The 19,770-nt window shown below is 39.4% G+C and overlaps 1 protein-coding gene across 1 annotated transcript; it reads right to left on the bottom strand.

Annotated features, from left to right (window-relative positions):
* Positions 1-1,203: 1,203 nt before the first annotated feature.
* LOC112056628 (zinc finger protein 626) lies at positions 1,204-18,616 on the bottom strand. Its single transcript, XM_052890309.1, has 13 exons — positions 18,270-18,616; positions 17,797-17,968; positions 16,811-16,903; positions 15,652-15,786; positions 13,777-14,622; positions 12,449-12,576; positions 10,439-10,513; positions 9,631-9,769; positions 8,394-8,494; positions 6,182-6,251; positions 4,984-5,115; positions 3,179-3,376; positions 1,204-1,732 (listed from the first exon to the last, which is right to left on the bottom strand). Exons 1-13 carry the CDS (start codon positions 18,338-18,340, stop codon positions 1,580-1,582), a joined length of 2,313 nt encoding a protein of 770 aa, XP_052746269.1. The 5' UTR covers positions 18,341-18,616; the 3' UTR covers positions 1,204-1,579.
* Positions 18,617-19,770: the final 1,154 nt, after the last annotated feature.

The following is a 19,770-nucleotide window of genomic DNA, read 5'->3' as shown; positions in this document are numbered from 1 at the left end:
GTTTGGGATAAAATAAGTTTCACAAGTTCGAATACGCTAGAATTAGATCTATGAAAATAGATAAATTAAGAGTATGCTAATAGTAAAGCAGTTTTGTAAAAGTAACAGGGTATCTGCGATCATTACTTTCGGAGCTACAGGGATTTAAAGGGTCAGATTTGCGGCGCTGCCGCGGATCCCTGAAAAACGCCCCATACAAAATGGTACGAACTATACTAATAGCATTAACAACTGAGTCTTAGGGCCATAAATCATTTCTCTATATCTATCTCGCTTGCACTTATGGGTCTTATGGAGCCGTCTAGTGAAGGGTGTAACAATGAAAGACATATTATCGATAAGTAAAGTTTATTATCGTATCTTGTTCACAAAATTAAAAAAATTAACAATATTTGATTTAATATAATACATATTTCATATTATATAATTATTAACTAAATAAAATTAATCTTCATCTGAGTCTTCATCATCAGAATCTTCGTCTTCTGCCAAATTTATTATATATTAGTATCCATAGTGCGCAACGAGTAACACATGAATGTATTTATTTAATTGCAGTAAACACATTTATAGCAAAAAAAATACGCAATGCAATTACATTAGAAACCGACCAATCAGAATCGTCCAAATCATTATTGACTCATCATTAGCACGTGCGCAGGTAGCCGTTTATCGATAATTAGGGTGCGCAGGTAGGCGCGCTGCACATTCCTATCTTTTTTGACTTTTATGACCGGACGACTCAGATGATAATGCGCATACTATAATGACATCGTAGGTAATGTAATGATCGTTAGATTTGTATGTGCGTTCAAACAAAATTACTAATATCTTTGTTATTTGTGCATTTATGCTTATAGTTTATATATAAAAAAAATGTCACATTTAATGTAAGGAAGCTAAAACTGTATGAATTTTCTTCTAATTACTAATTAATAAAAGATTTTTAATAGATTTTGAAATTTTATAATCTCATTTATTTTGCAAATATCCAGTCAATCTTTGCTTTTTGTGTATAAATTGGTTAACATTGACCTTATTAATCCGAATGTATCATAAAAATCAATATATTCAAACCTAGTCATCATCCCCATTATGTTTGATAAACAGTGTTAAAAATATAGTATTCTTGCAACTGTTATTGAAGTGTATTTAAGAATACTTGTGTGTGACTACTGTCAAGGAATTAAAGAGAAACAAGTCTGAGTCAAATATAGTATTTAATTGAATAAAAAGGTTACAATATGAAATATATATAAATTACTAATTAAGAAGTATAAACCGAGCGCCTGTTGAACGATCAGAGGTGACTGCCGTTAACGTAAATTGGGCGACGCGTGTCGAAAATATTGCTTAGTTGGCGTGAGCATTGGAGCTGTTACAACAGTCAGTCGTAGGTGTCCTTGGTTCACCATATCTTTCCGGGTCCCTTGGTCCAAAACTAGTACCCCTGGCACCAATGCCTTCGTCGGCTCCTTCAACGCAGACGGGCTCACCGATAAAATACTCGCGGGCAGCGAATGGTTAAAAACATTGAAAACTGGTACTAGGCATACAGATAAGGTATAGACTATGACAGTCACTCGTCATTGGTGCGGCGCACCGCGCGCCCCCTGTTCCGCTTGGGCCACGGCACGTTCATGTGCACGTGCGCCACGTGCGAGCTGCGCGTGTCGGCCTGGCTGAACGCCTTCCCGCAGATGTTGCATTTGAACGCCTTCTCTGTGTGGATCTGTGGGACAGAGGGATGACGTCAGTGCGACGACGACTAGTACGAGGCTCACACTCACCCAGGTGCGCACGACTAGTACGAGGCTCACACTCACCCAGGTGCGCACGACTAGTACGAGGCTCACACTCACCCAGGTGCGCACGACTAGTACGAGGCTCACACTCACCCAGGTGCGCACGACTAGTACGAGGCTCACACTCACCCAGGTGCGCACGACTAGTACGAGGCTCACACTCACCCAGGTGCGCACGACTAGTACGAGGCTCACACTCACCCAGGTGCGCACGACTAGTACGAGGCTCACACTCACCCAGGTGCGCACGACTAGTACGAGGCTCACACTCACCCAGGTGCGCACGACTAGTACGAGGCTCACACTCACCCAGGTGCGCACGACTAGTACGAGGCTCACACTCACCCAGGTGCGCACGACTAGTACGAGGCTCACACTCACCCAGGTGCGCACGACTAGTACGAGGCTCACACTCACCCAGGTGCGCACGACTAGTACGAGGCTCACACTCACCCAGGTGCGCACGACTAGTACGAGGCTCACACTCACCCAGGTGCGCACGACTAGTACGAGGCTCACACTCACCCAGGTGCGCACGACTAGTACGAGGCTCACACTCACCCAGGTGCGCACGACTAGTACGAGGCTCACACTCACCCAGGTGCGCACGACTAGTACGAGGCTCACACTCACCCAGGTGCGCACGACTAGTACGAGGCTCACACTCACCCAGGTGCGCACGACTAGTACGAGGCTCACACTCACCCAGGTGCGCACGACTAGTACGAGGCTCACACTCACCCAGGTGCGCACGACTAGTACGAGGCTCACACTCACCCAGGTGCGCACGACTAGTACGAGGCTCACACTCACCCAGGTGCGCACGACTAGTACGAGGCTCACACTCACCCAGGTGCGCACGACTAGTACGAGGCTCACACTCACCCAGGTGCGCACGACTAGTACGAGGCTCACACTCACCCAGGTGCGCACGACTAGTACGAGGCTCACACTCACCCAGGTGCGCACGACTAGTACGAGGCTCACACTCACCCAGGTGCGCACGACTAGTACGAGGCTCACACTCACCCAGGTGCGCACGACTAGTACGAGGCTCACACTCACCCAGGTGCGCACGACTAGTACGAGGCTCACACTCACCCAGGTGCGCACGACTAGTACGAGGCTCACACTCACCCAGGTGCGCACGACTAGTACGAGGCTCACACTCACCCAGGTGCGCACGACTAGTACGAGGCTCACACTCACCCAGGTGCGCACGACTAGTACGAGGCTCACACTCACCCAGGTGCGCACGACTAGTACGAGGCTCACACTCACCCAGGTGCGCACGACTAGTACGAGGCTCACACTCACCCAGGTGCGTACGACTAGTACGAGGCTCACACTCACCCAGGCGCACTCATACTCACCTTTTCGTGTCGGTTGCGACTCGACGGGCTGGAGAAGAGCTTGCCGCAGATGGGGCAGGAGTACTGCGGAGAGGGGGCGTGCGTATCCATGTGCCGGAAGAGGAACAATTTGGTGCGGAATCGCTTCTGGCACACGTCGCACTGGTAGTCCTTCTGGCCGGTGTGCTTCGTCATGTGCTGTCTCAGTAGGAATCCGTTCTGGAATAACGAAAGAAAAATGTCGAAGTATTACAAATTGTACGTTTAAATGAAAACTTGGTTTTACAAAATGAGATACATATTTACACAAACTGACAAAACAGTCACTCTTTTTCAAAATAATATTTATTTTCTCAGATATAGAACGTTAAACGCAGGTAGGATATGCTATGTTGTTTTTTTATTCTTTACAAGTTAGCCCTTGACTACAATCTCACCTGATGGTAAGTGATGATGCAGTCTAAGATGGAAGCGGGCTAACTTGTTAGGAGGAGGATGAAAATCCACACCCCTTTCGGTTTCTACACGGCATCGTACCGGAACGCTAAAGCGCTTGGCGGTACGTCTTTGCCGATAGAGTGGTAACTAACCACGGCCTCCCACCAGCCAGACCTGGACTAATTAAGAAAATCTCAATCTGCCCAGCCGGGAATCGAACCCAGGACCTCCGTTTTGTAAATCCACCGCGCATACCACTGCGACACGGAGGCCGTCAATGTACTTTTAAAGTAATGTACTAAACATATATAATATGTCGAAGGATTAGAGAGTAGCGCCATCTAACATTAATTAAAGTAACTAATTTGATAGCGATATCTTTTAGAAATGTATCTGTCAGTTGTTTGTCTGTGGACATCTTTCAGTTGACTTGACGATCTCGGACAGAGCGCGCCGTAGCTGTCAGTTTTATTCAAGTTGAACATGAATGGGGAGTATTAGTATAATGTAAAAGGGCCCTTTAACCCTACTTAAATCGGTTACAAGTCCGACATCCGCTGGTGGCTGACTCCTCGCCATACGATAATTAATCCTGGTTTACATCTGATAGTGTCAGCGCTGAACTTGATCAAGTGTAATTAGAGGGTAGACCTGTAGTTGTAAGTTAAATTATCGATTCGGTGATGTTACTTTGTGTATCTGCCATCCTTGACACGTAAAGCTTAGAACCTGCTCTTAGACTACGGCTTCTCCGTTATCAGAAGTGGAATTTAGTCTGCTCCACCGTCATATGTGTTACTTTTTTAAGCGCCTCCCACGGTCGAGGCGCGTGTTGTGCTCTGACGTCACCGGCATGTGTGATGTGCGTGTATGTTGAAGTCGTTCACGATGAGCACTCACCTGGAAGCTCTGCCCACACTGTTCGCACAGCGCCTCCCCCGTACGCGGCGCGTGTTGTGCTCTGACGTCACCGGCATGTGTGATGTGCGTGTATGTTGAAGTCGTTCACGATGAGGACTCACCTGGAAGCTCTGCCCACACTGTTCGCACAGCGCCTCCCCCGTACGCGGCGCGTGTTGTGCTCTGACGTCACCGGCATGTGTGATGTGCGTGTATGTTGAAGTCGTTCACGATGAGGACTCACCTGGAAGCTCTGCCCACACTGTTCGCACAGCGCCTCCCCCGTACGCGGCGCGTGTTGTGCTCTGACGTCACCGGCATGTGTGATGTGCGTGTATGTTGAAGTCGTTCACGATGAGGACTCACCTGGAAGCTCTGCCCACACTGTTCGCACAGCGCCTCCCCCGTACGCGGCGCGTGTTGTGCTCTGACGTCACCGGCATGTGTGATGTGCGTGTATGTTGAAGTCGTTCACGATGAGGACTCACCTGGAAGCTCTGCCCACACTGTTCGCACAGCGTCTCCCCCGTACGAGGCGCGTGTTGTGCTCTGACGTCACCGGGATGCTCGCTCTTGAAATGTTGCGAGTACATCGAGAAGTCTTTCAGCTTTGTACCACACTGTGAAGTACACAAAGTTAAAAATAGTTTATTCAATGAAATAGTTGTCTGAGACGGATAATGATCTCTGCAACCCTTCCTGCTGACCTTTTCACCACCTAAGCTCACTCCGAACTAGCTTCCACCCGCCAGACCAGTCCTCAGTCTCATCCCGGATTCCATGCCAGACGGTTGTTTAAAATTAATTCGTCTCTTGGTCGCATTCTTCATTGCTGAAGGTATATTTTGTCGATAAATGGGCTATCTAACACTGAAAGAATTTTTCAAATCGGACCAGTAGTTCCTGAGATTAGAAAATGTTCAATCCAACAAACGAACAAACTCTTCAGCTATATAATCCTACTAATATTATAAACGCGAAAGTTTGGATGTACGTTTGGATGTTTGTTACTCTATAACGCCGCTACTACTGAAGCGATTTAGCTGAAATTTGGAATGGAAATGGATTTTACTCTGGATTAACACATAGGCTACTTTTTATTCCGAAAAAATCCATGGTTTCCCGAGACTTGCGAAAACTGATGATTTTGACGATATGAATGTTTGTTACTCTTTCACGCCTCGACTACTGAACCGAATTAGCTGAAAGGAGATGGTCCATTTCAGGTCCATCAAATTTAAAAAATACAAGGATCTTATTAAAATTTATTAAAGCGAATAAATATAACTAAATAAAAATAAATAAATAAAATTAAAACCCAAGTTTTTGAGTTATTTCAAGATGGCGCCCCTATAACAACTATGACATGACAATTGACAGCAAACGTCAAATCGACTACTGCATTGAAAACGTCATCAATCCACCATTATTACGCTTAATAATTAAAGTAAATTCGTAGATTTGTATAATCAAAAATTGTATGAAAAAATATTTTCTTTTATTTCCGCTAGAGTACAATGACTGGACCTGAGCTAAATACAATTTTGGATCATCTTTGGTATTGAGATATATTATAACCTGGATTAACACATAGGCTACTTTTGATCCCAGAAAAATCCATGGTTTCGGAGGGATTTGTGAATAACTAAATTCTAAAAGTATTAGAATAAAAGTATAAATACTTGCCAGCTCGCAAGTGATATATGGTGGCACGACGTCTTTAAAGTTCGTACGTCGGTCGTTCCTTTTACGTATCCTACGAACAGACGGACAAGATATTATACAGACTCCTCATCATCATCATCATCATCATCATCATCATCATCAACATCATCATCCGCCAATGGACGTCCACTGCTGCCTCAGACCAATTATAGAAGGACCTGTATCACACTCATAGTCACGAACAAAATAGGGATGATGACAGTTTTTTAAATTGTATATAAATTAAGAGTACGCTAATAGTAAAGCAATTTTGTAAAAGTAACAGGGTATCTGCGATTATTACTTTCGGAGCTACAGGGATTTAAAGGGGCAGATTTGCGGCGCTGCCGCGGATCCCTGAAAAACGCCCCATACAAAATGGCACAAACTAATGACGTCGTAGGCAATGTAATGATCGTTATATTTGTATGTGCGTACAAACAACATTACTAATATCTTTGTTATTTGTGCGTTTATGTTTATAGTTCATATATTAAAAAATGTCACATTTAATGTAAGGAAGCTAAAACTGTATGAGTTTTCATCTAATTACGATAAAAGATTTTTAATAGATTTTGAAATTTTATAATCTCATTTATTTTGCAAATATCAAGACAATCTTTGATTTTTATATATAAATTAGTTAACATTGACCCTATTTACCCGAATGTATCATAAAAATCAATATATTCAAACCTAGTCATCATCTCCATTGTCTGTCATTGTCTGAAGAAAACGAGCTTAGATTTGGTATATATCTATACTTATAATAAATCTGTAGAGAGGTCAATTCTGTACATGAAATATATTTTCAAAATAACTATCAGCGGGTGATTAGTGATCGATACTGATGCCAAAAATGCAATCAGTAAAATTTTTGTCGGTCGGCCCGTCTGTATGTTCTTTACAGAAACAAAAACTACTCGACGGATTTTAATGAAACTTGGTACAATTATTCTTCATACTAATGGGCAGGTTACAGTATACTTTTCATCACGCTACGATCAATAGGAGCAGAGCAGTGAAGGGAAATGTTGAGAAAACGGGAGAAATTACTCAATTTTTAAGCTTTCGTCGCCGTCGCGTGGTAGGGTAAGGGTAGGGTAGGGTTAGGGTAAGGATAGGATAGGGGTAGGGGTAGTATTAGGGTTTCACGCGGACGAAGTCGCAGGCGTCCGCTAGTCTAATACTAAACTAGAAGTTTTTGCCCGTTTTTTACACAATTCAATTACACAAAAAGTTATTTTTACGGAGATCTTTAACCGACGAACACGATTACAACTATTTAACATCGATTCTATAGAGACAGTTTTCATAATCGCATTAGATCGTTGATCATATACTTTGTATCTAACGAGGCAGGTCTTATACAATAATTGGTCTGAGACAGCAGGACATAGGCCTCTTGCGTAGACTTCCAAACACAACGGTCTCGAGCTACCAGCATCCAGCGGCTCCCTGGAACTCGCTTGATGTCATTACTCCACCTAGTGGGGGGTCGACCAACACTGCGCTTTTCAATGCGGGGTCACACCAGCACCTTAGGACCCCAACGTCCATCGGCTCTTCGAACTATGTGCCCCGCCCATTGCCACTTCAGCTTCGCAACTCGTTGACCTATGTCGGTGACTGGTTCTTCTGCGGATCTCCTCATTTCTGATTCGATCACGCAGAGATACTCCTAACATAGCTCGCTCCATCACCCGCTGTGTGACTCTGAGCCTTCTAATGAGACCCATTATACAGGGTGCTCGAGAGTATTTCCCATAACTTCAACTTTCGCAACCTCCGTGGCGCAGTGGTATGCGCGGTGGATATACTAGACGGAGGTCCTGGGTTCGATCCCCGGCTGGGCCGATGGAGGTTTTCTTAATTGGTCCAGGTTTGACTGGTGGGAGGCTTCGGCCGTGGCTATTTACCACCCTACCGACAAAGACGTACCGCCAAGCGATTTAGCGTTCCGGTACGATGTCGTGTAGAAACCGAAAGGGGTGTGGATTTTCATCCTCCCCCTAACAAGTTAGCCCGCTTCCATCTTAGACTGCATCATCACTTACCATCAGGTGAAATTGTAGTCAAGAGCTAACTTGTAAAGAATAAAAAAAAACATTAATTTTTGTGCCCGTGTATGGCCGGTTTTACTGCTCGAGCTGCGTGTATGGCCGGCTTTAGGGATATAAAGGTCGTCACTCACCCAGGCTGGCTGTGTTTGGGCGACACTTTCAAGTGCTGCTCGAATGCAGCCTGTGACGAGAATCGAACCTTGCACTGCTCGCAATGTGGACCCGCTGGCTCCTAGAACAGATTTATATAACATTTTGTGTAAACATCAGCTATACTCACCCAAGTGTTCCATCAATCAATGTATTTATTACTGCAGATAAGACTATTGGCCTAACCCCTCTCATTCTGAGAGGAGACTCGAACTCAGCAGTGAGCCGAATATGGTTGATAACGACTTCATACATTTTTTTTACAGGACTTTTTTTTAAATCGGGTCATCTTAATGAAAGAAATATAATTATTGCATTCAAAGCTACTTCTACAAAACAAATTAAAAAAAATTTTTTTTTTTCATTTTTGATAAAAATTATGACATTTTCAGAGCGAAATTCTTGCTCCTTTAATTTTTTCAAAAATTCGATCAAGTGGGAAAAAAAACGGTTGGCTGGATTGAATTGAAACTTTGTAGAGTTTTTGTGGGTATATTGAACAGTAAAAGGCACACTTAACGTCAGTGGTTTCCGCAATATTTTTGATTGGGCGCTTGATTTTCCAAAAAACGACAAAATGCCCTTTTTTGGATGCTTTTTCAAATTACTCGAAAAATATTTTCAAAAAAAAATTTTCAAACTCAGATCCACAAACTAAACACTTAGAGCTACAATTTGCTTTTTATTTTTTTGCTGTACGACCATTTTTGTATAAGTTACAGCCTGTTGAAAATCCCCCAAAAATTTGGATTTTTTTTCTGCTCCCTTAATTTTTGTGCATAGTATACATTGGTAATTTAATCCGCAATGTATAACAAAAATCAGATCTTTAAAATCAACTACAGCATTGAAAAAACTGATTCAAGAAATAAAAATTAGAAAAATGCGAAAAAAAAACATAAATTGGTCATCCTAGGGATTTTTGGAAAACTATTCAAATGGTGTATCTACTATATGCGTATTATCCATTAATTATCGACACTCTGTATATAGTTCATATCTATCATCATCATATCAGCCGATGGACGTCCACTGCAGGACATAGGCCTTTTGTAGGGACTTCCAAACATCACGATACTGAGCCGCCTGCATCCAGCGAATCTCTGCGACTCGCTTGATGTCGTCAGTCCACCTGGTGGGGGGTCGACCAACACTGCGCTTACTAGTGCGAGGTCGCCATTCTAGCACCTTGAGACCCCAATGTCCATGTATAGATACCTCCAACTTGTCCTTTCGATGCGTGCGTAGTATGTGGAACTTCAAGCCCTTTTGACTGATGAAGGAGAAGCCGCAGTGGCAGCAGATGAAGTCCGAAGGATGCTTTAAGCGCAGGTGCGTTATGTACGACGTGATTTTGCTGCAAACGTTTATATTATATGAACTGTTTCACCCGCGTGGTTCCCGTTCCCGTAGGAATACGGGGATTATGTATATAGCCTATAGCCTTCCTCGATAAATGGACTATCTAACACTGAAAGAATTTTTCAAATCGGATCGGTTCCTGAGATTAGCGCGTGCAAGCAAATAAACAAATCTTCAGCTTTATAATATAAGTATAGATTAGCGGATGTCCGCGATTTCGTCCACCCTTAGACCTCTTTAATCCGGCCCTTACATCGCTGTAAAAATGGAGTGACTTCTCCCGTTTTCCCAACATTTCCCCTCAATGCTCTGTTCCTATTGATCGTAGCGTGATGAAAAGTATACTATAACCTGCCCAGGAGTATGAAGAATAATTGTACCAAGTTTCGTTAAAAACCGTCGAGTAGTTTTTGTTTCTATAACGAACATACAGACAAAAAATTTACTGATTGTAAATAGTACAAAAAATCTAATATAATGATATATAATATATTGTTGCAATTTTTTTTTAGTGGATTAAAGTTCTATATATTGTCTGATTATTGTCCCTTAAGCTAAATCGCTTCAGTAGTAGCGGCGTTATAGAGTAACAAACATCCAAACATACATCCAAACTTTCGTGTTTATAATATTAGTAGAAATTAGGATTAGTATGGATACATACGAGAATTCTTCATTGCAGTGCGGACATATGTGCTTTAATCCCATGTGCCAGCGCTCATGCATCCTGGCTGTTGTGCTGCAACAAAAGACGTGCGACTAAGACTCAGTGTTGCCAGTTGGGTCTTGTGAGAAGTTACCCGAAATATTAAAAAAAGTAACCTTTTTGTGTAAAAAGTAACCTTCTGGCAACACTGCTAAGTCTGCCGCGGTAAAGCTATTGCATATTGCATAGCATTTTGTATCAACCACTTTAGGTTAGGCCATCTACATCTTCATCTTATATTATTTGACATCCAGTAATAATTGACTTTTAATTAATAATTGACTAATAATGACATGTAATAATAGTAATAACATAATATTTTAATTAAAAACTGTATTGTAATCTTTAATAATATAATTGTTTTTGTAAATTATTTAAATTCACACAATGAGATCCTGACTACAGGATCTCTTTTTAATATTTGCAGGATCACAAAAGGTGAGAAGAAAAAAGACTATTTTGAATTTTTACAGCGGAGTGTCCGTTATAATTTAATTTTCACTTTATATACAGGCTTGTCATTGACAATATAGAGTAGTTATACAAAACAAGTAATAACTACAGATAATAAATTGATAATTAGGTAAAGTCCGCACTATCGTGATATAGGCCTCGACCGCACTATCAATAAGCCACATTTTGGCATTAACAGTTTTTTTTTTGTAATTTTTTTTTTGTTTTTTATATTAAATTTAATGTGACTTGTTTTTTAATTTTATTGCTTTTACTTTATTGTAGTAGAAATGTAATTTGTTTTTTTTTTGTAATTTTTTTTTTTTTTTTGTAATTTTTTAGATATCATTTTTTTTTGTTTTTTATATTTAATTTTATGTGACTTGTTTTTTAATTTTATTGCTTTTAGTTTATTGTAGTCTGACATTTGTTGCATATTAATTTGTATTGTGTAATTTGACATTCATTCATTTCTGACAACTGTAGTATTGACATAATATGTATTTGTGTACGCTGTGTTAACCTATAATTAGCTATGCAATAACCACTCATATATTTATTTCAATGTAAATCATTAACATAGGAAATTGTAATAGCTGTTGGTTATCCTAATAAAATAAATAAATCTACATTCACATTCCAGATTCATTTCACATTTAGAATACCCTCGACCACGCATGCGTGGATATATTTCGCCCAGACATTACATCTTTACCAGTTCTCCATTCCACACTGCTTCATCTATTTGATAATACTTTTATTTTATATCCTTTTACAATTATTATTATTATTATTATGAGAGCCGTGATAGCCCAGTGGATATGACCTCTGCCTCCGATTCCAGTGGGTGTGGGTTCGAATCCGGTCCGGGGCATGCACCTCCAACTTTTCAATTGTGTGCATTTTAAGAAATTAAATATCACGTGTCTCAATCGGTGAAGAAAAACATCGTGAGGAAACCTGCATACCAGAGAATTATCTAGATTCTCTGCGTGTGTGAAGTCTGCCAATCCGCATTGGGCCAGCGTGGTGGACTATTGGCCTTATCCCTCTCATTCTGAGAGGAGACTCGTGCTCTGCAGTGAGCCGAATATGGGTTGATGACGACGACAAGTACCTAATATATCAAACCTCAATGGCGGTACAACTTATGCAATGGGGATGATGACTAGGTTTGAATATATTGATTTTTATGACACATTCGGGTAAATAAGGTCAATGTTAACTAATTTATACATAAAAAGCAAAGATTGTCTGGATATTTGCTAAATAAATAAGATTATAAAATTTCAAAATCTATTAAATTTTTTTTTATCGTAATTAGACGAAAATTCATACAGTTTTAGCTTCCTTACATTAAATGTGACATTTTCAAAGAAATGAACTATAAACACAAACGCACAAATAACAAAGATATTAGTAATTTTGTTTGAACGCCCATACAAACCTAACGATCAGCGAGCCAACGACGTCACTAAATCGTGCCATTTTGTATGGAGCGTTTTTCATACTCACGAGTTCATAGAGAAGAAGTCACATAGTGTACAGTTATATCTGGTCGAGTGACTCAGATTGTGCGCCAAAAATGCTTCTCTAGTCTTGTAGCGCATTTTGCACACCGGACACTCAACGTCTCCGTTTGCCTGAAAATATCAGAAGTGGGATCTATAATAATATCAGAAGTGTGATCTATAATAATATCAGAAGTGGGATCATTTATAATAATCTCCGTTTGCCAAAACATATCAGAAGTGGGATCTATTATGACTATCTGCGTTTGCCTGAAGTATCAAAAGTGGGATCTATAATTATAGTCTCCGTTTGCCTGAAAATATCAGAAGTGGATCTATAATAATATTTTCCAATGGTGGGATCTATTATAATAATCTCCGTTTGCCTGAAATATCAGATGTGGGAACTATAATAATAATCTACGTTTGCCTGAAAATATCAAAAGTGGGATCTATTATAATAATCTCCGTTTGCCTCAAAATATCAGAAGTGGGATCATTTATAATAATCTCCGTTTGCATGAAATATCAGAAGTGGGATCTACAATAATAGTTTCAGTTTGCCTGAAAATATCAGAAGTGGGATCTATAATAATAATCTACGTTTGCCTGAAAATATCAAAAGTGGTATATATTATAATAATCTCCGTTTGCCTCAAAATATCAGAAGTGGGATCTATTATAATAATCTCCGTTTGCTTAAACATATCAGAAGTGGGATTTATAATAATAATCTCCAATTACTCGAAAATGTCAGAAGTAGGATCTATAATAATGATAATACCAGTTTGCCTGAAAATATCAGAAGTGGGATCTAAAATAATAACAATATGCTCCCGACCGATTTTATTTGCGCACGGCGACAGATCTCATGTTGAAATTAACACAGGTTCAAGTGCACAAGTGTCTGCGCAGGCACAGGTGCACTCTCTATTCCCTCATTCTCACATTTGCATTTTGATGGCCTTCGTGGTGCAGTGGTATGCGCGGTGGATTTACAAGGCGGAGGTCCTGGGTTCGATTCCCGGCTGGGCAGATTGAGATTTTCTTAATTTGTCCAGGTCTGGCTGGTGGGCCCGTGGTCTGGCTGGTGAGCCCGCTTCCATCTTAGACTGCATCATCACTTACCATCAGGTGAGATTGTAGTCAAGGGCTAATTTGTAAAGAATAAAAAAAAAAAAGAACAGCAAACCGACCAGAGTGGATTTTCATTTATCTCCTAATATCTTACGAGAGCATTGCATCATCACTTACCGGTGATATTTTAGTAAAGGACTAACCTGTAACGAATTAAAAAAAATAATACAAATCACAAATACAAATCTTACTCACCTTGGAATGTTTATCCATATGTCTAGTGAATGTTGAATTGCATTGAAAACCTCGGTAGCAAAAATTGCATTGAAAGCTAGAGTTTTTATAATTTGAAGATTCTTGTCGCGTCTTAAGATCTTCAAATTGCTTTTCAAGACTTAGTTTAGTTATTTTGAATGTAGTTAACAATGTACCACGTTTAGTTGCATTTAAATTTTTAGTATTATCTTTATCCAATTTATCTTTACTTTTAACTTTACTAGTTTTAGATTTGGCAACACTAACTTTTTTGGTTAAATTATTTTTATTAGTTTGCGTTTTACTTATTTTATTATTACAGTTCTTGTATGAGGCTAAGTTACCTTTTCTAGATTGATTAAGTTTTTTAATGTCACTTGTTTTTAGTTTATCATCTTTTTTGTCCACTAGCTCTATGTCACTATCGTTTTCATTTTTATCTATGAATTGTTCACCGTCACTTATGGCACCTGTTTCTGTATAATTATTATCATTGAAAAGTTTATCATCATCATCATCATCATCATTTGTGAAAACTTCATCAATAATGTCATCTAAAAAGTCAATATTAGCATTATCATCATCATGATCATCCTTAATATCTCGTTTTTCAATATCGATATAGTTTCCATATTGTGTTTTATCATCAGAAACTAATATGTGATCTTCTTTCTCTACTTTGATTATGGATTCATTCACTCTGTCTTCGCATTTAATCTGTATGGTCTCCTTTTTGATGTCTATGAAGTTTACGTCACAACAGTTTGGTTGGAACACTTTCTCGACTAGATTAGATGTTAGAAAATTGACTGAACGGTTTATTTCCTTTATATGTTGTGCAGTTAGCTGAAATAAAGTATAAAATAATGTTGATTATTTATCATCTTCATCATAGGGATGATGAAAGGACCCTTATAGGTTCGTCATGTTCGTCTGTCCGTCCGTCCAGAAAGCTGTCAATTACCATGATCATGTACATTAAAAATCTGAAAATTCAAATAATTGCTTCTGTATGGCTGTTTGTACAATAAGCTTCCAGAATCCTATAAAAATATGCCCCTAACAAAGATTAGGCGAATAATCTTCTCCATTTTAAATAATAAGAATTATTATAGTGTTGACGAGTACATGAATGACATGAAATTTTGTAATTTATAAATATTGAAGTTTTAAATAATTAATTATTGTAAAATTCTGTAAATATTTGCACGCTGATATATCAGTAAATTGTGTTGGATTTTTTTTTATAGTGTAAGAACCATTGTAAATCACATTTTCAGCAAATAAATTATTATTATTATAAATTAATCTACGGAACCCTACACCGCACGTGGCCCGACACCGGTTGGCAGGTTTTTAAAAGCTTTTATTTAACTTGCAATGTATGTATGTATGTATGTTACGGTGGATTCTTTGAACTCAATGAAGTAGATATCTTCAACCGATTGAGTTGAAATTTTGTATACACGTTAAGTTTGGATGACGATGCACGATATGTTATATGACGTCATTCTAAATCCAATATGGCGGACCAACTTAGATGGCGGAATAGTTATTTTAACGCATTTCTACAATATGGGTATCAAATGAAATGAAAGGGCTTATTAAGAGTAACTTGATAATATTAACAGACTCAGAGATTAACTAAAAAATAAAAAATGAATTAAAAGCTAAAAAACTTTAATAAAAGCTTTTATTTAAAAATTTCAACTAATTATTTTATACCTAATATAATATAATGAGGTTATAAGTTAATAACTTTTTAAAGAAAAAATATTTTTTTCCTATTTAGAGAGTTGAAATAAAAGTTTTTTTTTTTTTAAGTTTTTGGCTTAATAATTTTTTTATCCAGATAATGAACCCTAACAGACTTACCAAATCATGTTTCCTGATCAATTCAACCAAAAGGGCGTGCCCCCTCGCACTCTTGTCTCTGAACTGTTTGCATTGTGTCAACCTCTGAGCGCACTCGAAGCATATGAAAGGTGTGAAGTCAGTTAGATCTTGCAGCTGAAACAAAGTGTTTATACATGGCTGATTCTTTTTTTATTCTTTACAAAGTTACCCTTGAGTTACAGTCTCACCTGGTGGTATGTGATGATGTAATAAGTCCTAGTCCAACAGAAAGCATTAGAAAATCCTACCTGGTCTCCACGATACAGATCAATCTAGTGTGGAGACCACAGGCAAATGTTATGGTTTTTTGTATATTTTTTTTTGGTCAATAAAGATTTTATTTATTTATTTATTTATTTTATTTAAGATGGAAGCGGGTTAACTTGTTAGGAGGAGGATGAAAATCCACGCCCCATTTCTATCAACTAGCAATTATCAATTATTATTGGACGACTTCCGTGGCGTATGCGCGGTGGATTTACAAGACAGAGGTCCTGGGTTCGATCCCCAGCTAGACCGATTGAGGTTTTCTTAATCAGTCCAGGTCTGGCTGGTGGGAGGCTTCGGCCGTGGCTAGTTACCACCCTACCGTCAAACGTACCGCCAAGCGATTTAGGGTTCCGCTACAATGTCGTGTAGAAACCGAAAGGGGTGTGGGTATTCATCCTCCTCCTAACATGTTAGCCCGCTTCAACCTTAGATTGCATCATCACTTACCATCAGGTGAGACTGTAGTTTTTTTTAATACTTCATAAATCGTAATCGTAATATGTATGATAATGTGTATATGTAATTAATGAAAGAGTCGTGATAGCCCAATGGATATGACCTCTGCTCCCGATTCCGGAAGGTGTGCATACCAGAGAATTTCTTAATTCTCTGCGTGTGTGAAGTCTGCCAATCCGCATTGGGCCAGCGTGGTGGACTATTGGCCTAACCCCTCTCATTCTGAGAGAAGACTCGAGCTCAGCAGTTAGCCGTAAATGGGTTGATAACGAACGAACGAATTAATGATCAAGAAGTTTATGTTATGTGCTGCTACAGAACCCTTCATGGGTGAGTCCAACTAGCACTTGGCTGCTTTTGTTTTAATTTGTTGGTAAACAGTGCACATCCAGTATGAATGTATTATACTTACTTCAAGTCCAGTGATAGTTTCATAAGCTTGTTCGAGGTTGTACTTGCTCAACAGATGCACCCTCCGCTCTGTGTCCAGGCACACCACGCACGCCTGGGGAACAAATTATTATGTTACTAGTCAATGACCGCAACTTCTTTCAACTTTCAACCCCTATTTCACCACTTTTATCATTATCTACCTGTATTTGACTATACTTCGTCTGCTGAGCTCGAGTCTCCTCTCAGAATAGGAAGGGTTAGGCCAATAGTCCACCACATTGGTCCAATGCGGATTGGCAGACACACACGCAGAGAATTTAAGAAAATTCTCTGGTATGCAGGTTTCCTCACAATGTTCCTTCACCATTTGAGACACGTGATATTTAATTTCTTAAAATGCACACAACTGAAAAGTTGGAGGTGCATGCTCTGGACCGGATTCCAACCCACAGCCCTCCGAAATCAGAGGCATAGGTCATATTCACTGGGCTATCACAGCTAAGTTCACCACTTGGTGTTTGAATAATTTTAAAAATTCTTGTAAAAAAAGCCTATTTTGGCAACAAAATAACATACTTAGGACTATCACGGATGCCCCTTGGTTCACTCGCAACAATGAAACCCACGAATACCTTGAAATGCCAACTGTCAACATAACAACATAAAGAAAGGCTAACACGACATCACAATCGCCTGCCTAGCTCATTGGTGGTAGCGCCGCGAATCAAACGCCTGAAGCGAGCTGACGTGCTCGATGACTAGGCGATAGCAGAGCTATGGCTCTCCTGTCAGAAACAGAATATATATATATATATACTAGAGGACCCGGTCAAGCTTCGTTTTGACATAAGTGCACTTATTCTCTATCCCTACTCTACCCTTCTATACCTCTACCCCTACCCTACCCCTTTTAGCGAGACTAACGAACAGCAATTAATTTTTATATATATATAGATATATATATATTTTGGCTTTAGAAGTGATGATAGTATATTTTCTTTTTACCTGAACAAACGGCTTAGCATCTTCTTGCACAGGACTCGGCCCACTCTTCCTACTACAGAGGAAGTTATCTATGAAGTGATTGGAACAGACTACTGAGTCATTCGTTAGCCGCCTTTCATTGAGGCCAAGGGTTGAGATCCAGGTTTGTCGTTCACCATGTTCTGGAGGAAATCTGAAAAATTGTATTTTTTTTTACTCTTTACAAGTTAGCCCTTGACTACAATCTCACCCTATGGTAAGAGATGACGCAGTCATACCGCCAAAGACATGCCGCCAAGCGATTTATCGTTCCGGTACGATGTCGTGTAGAAACCGAAAGGAGTGTGGATTTTGATCCTCCTAACAAGTTAGCCCGCTTCCATCTTAGACTGCATCATCACTTACCATCAGGTGAGATTGTAGTCAAGGGCTAACTTGAAAGAATATAAAAAAAATGTTAAAATTACGATCGCAATACATACGGCGATACATACCTGCGATAGGAAACGTTGTCTGAGCTCTGCTTGCTTTTGTTGTTAATACACCAAGATACACAGCACCTCATGATTTCATTTCTCAGTTTTATTTACAAAGAACACTATTATTATGCGTCCCCAATAGATCTATAAGTTATGATCACACTTATTGATGTTCAAAAATTTGATAAATTACAGTAATAAATGAAGTATCATCAAATGCTAACGAATTCAGCATCAGTTCTATGTGATAATAATTGACTATTGAGTTTAAAATACATGATTAAAATGTTAAAACCTTCAATACCACCAAATACTTGCACAAAAAAGTACCTACTCCTACGGTAAAGTATTTTAATACTTATAATAATTTACTCTTTGGGTAAAGTAAACAGTACCACAGACGACAAATGAAGAACCAGTATCTTCATTTGTCATCTGTGAACCAGTACAGTGTACATTTTTTTTTATTAATAATAAGCTTTATGGTTCTGGCCATTTTGAGCCCAGTACAGTGGCCACCACAGGCCACAGCACAAACCACAGACGACAAATAAAGGCAGTAGGCACAAATATCAAAATGCACCAAGATCACAATAGGATAAAAAAATAGACTAGGATAAATGTTTGATCCGTTTGTATAGATATATTATTTTTATACTGTTTTCAGTAGTTCAGTACCTATCGTAAACTAGTGGAAGCGCGCGACTTCGTCCTCGTGACATTTAGTGTTTCACACATCCCTCGGGAATCATAGATTTTTCAGGGATGAAAAGTAGCTTGTAATAATCCAGAGTAAAATCTATTTCTCTTTTTGACGTGACAACGTCTTATAAATTGGTTTGCCGGGTGACACTTCAAGAAACTGCGTTACGCTCCGCTCACGTTATGCGCTCACAATGAGCGATAAAAAGTGAAAGGCACGCGTCCCTTCCACTCGAGCACAGTTAGCCCGCCTAAGAGCGAGAGAGAGAGAGAGAGTGAGAGAGATAGGCATACACACCGGTTCAAATTATGAATATTCACATTAAAATTATTTTACCACTAAAAGTCGTTGTCACGTAAAAGTTTCGCCGTATACCGACTTTACAGGGAACCATTTTTTTTATTTTAGGGATTAAAAGTAGCTTATGTTCCGCTCGAAGGGCCCATTTATAATAATGCCAAAATTCATCTTGATCGGTTCAGAAGTTACCGTGAAAATGTAACAGACAGACTTACTAAATAATATTAACATAGAAAGTATAGATAGATTTACGAGTAGGTATTTGTAAATATGAATTCATAATTATGCAGATCAATCTAACGAAAGAGGGATTATGACAGATTTTTAAATTGTATATAAATTAAATATATTTCGTTGTTTGATAAGAGACTAATTGAAATGAAGACAATTATGCACATTAGTCCGCCTCAGTTTTGATGAGCTAGTTCCCTATCTATAGTATAAAATATCATAGTCATTGGTTATTACTCATAAAAACTAAAGTGGTCGATTAATACAATAAATAAACAAAAA

Source organism: Bicyclus anynana, chromosome 27, assembly GCF_947172395.1.
Source record: "Bicyclus anynana chromosome 27, ilBicAnyn1.1, whole genome shotgun sequence".
Classification (NCBI taxonomy): Eukaryota; Metazoa; Arthropoda; class Insecta; order Lepidoptera; family Nymphalidae; genus Bicyclus; species Bicyclus anynana.
Note: the sequence above shows the minus strand (reverse complement) of the source record. Positions and strands in the feature narration are given on the sequence as shown.

Excerpts from the sequence above, each read along its gene's own strand:
- LOC112056628 (XM_052890309.1), bottom strand. The coding sequence starts at position 18,340 with ATGAGGTGCTGTGTATCTTGGTGTATTAACAACAAAAGCAAGCAGAGC. Across the intron at positions 10,514-12,448 it reads GACTTCTTCTCTATGAACTC|CACAACAGCCAGGATGCATG; the intron begins GTGAGTATGAAA and ends CTTTTGTTGCAG. Across the intron at positions 5,116-6,181 it reads CATATATCACTTGCGAGCTG|TGTGGTACAAAGCTGAAAGA; the intron begins GCAAGTATTTAT and ends TGTACTTCACAG.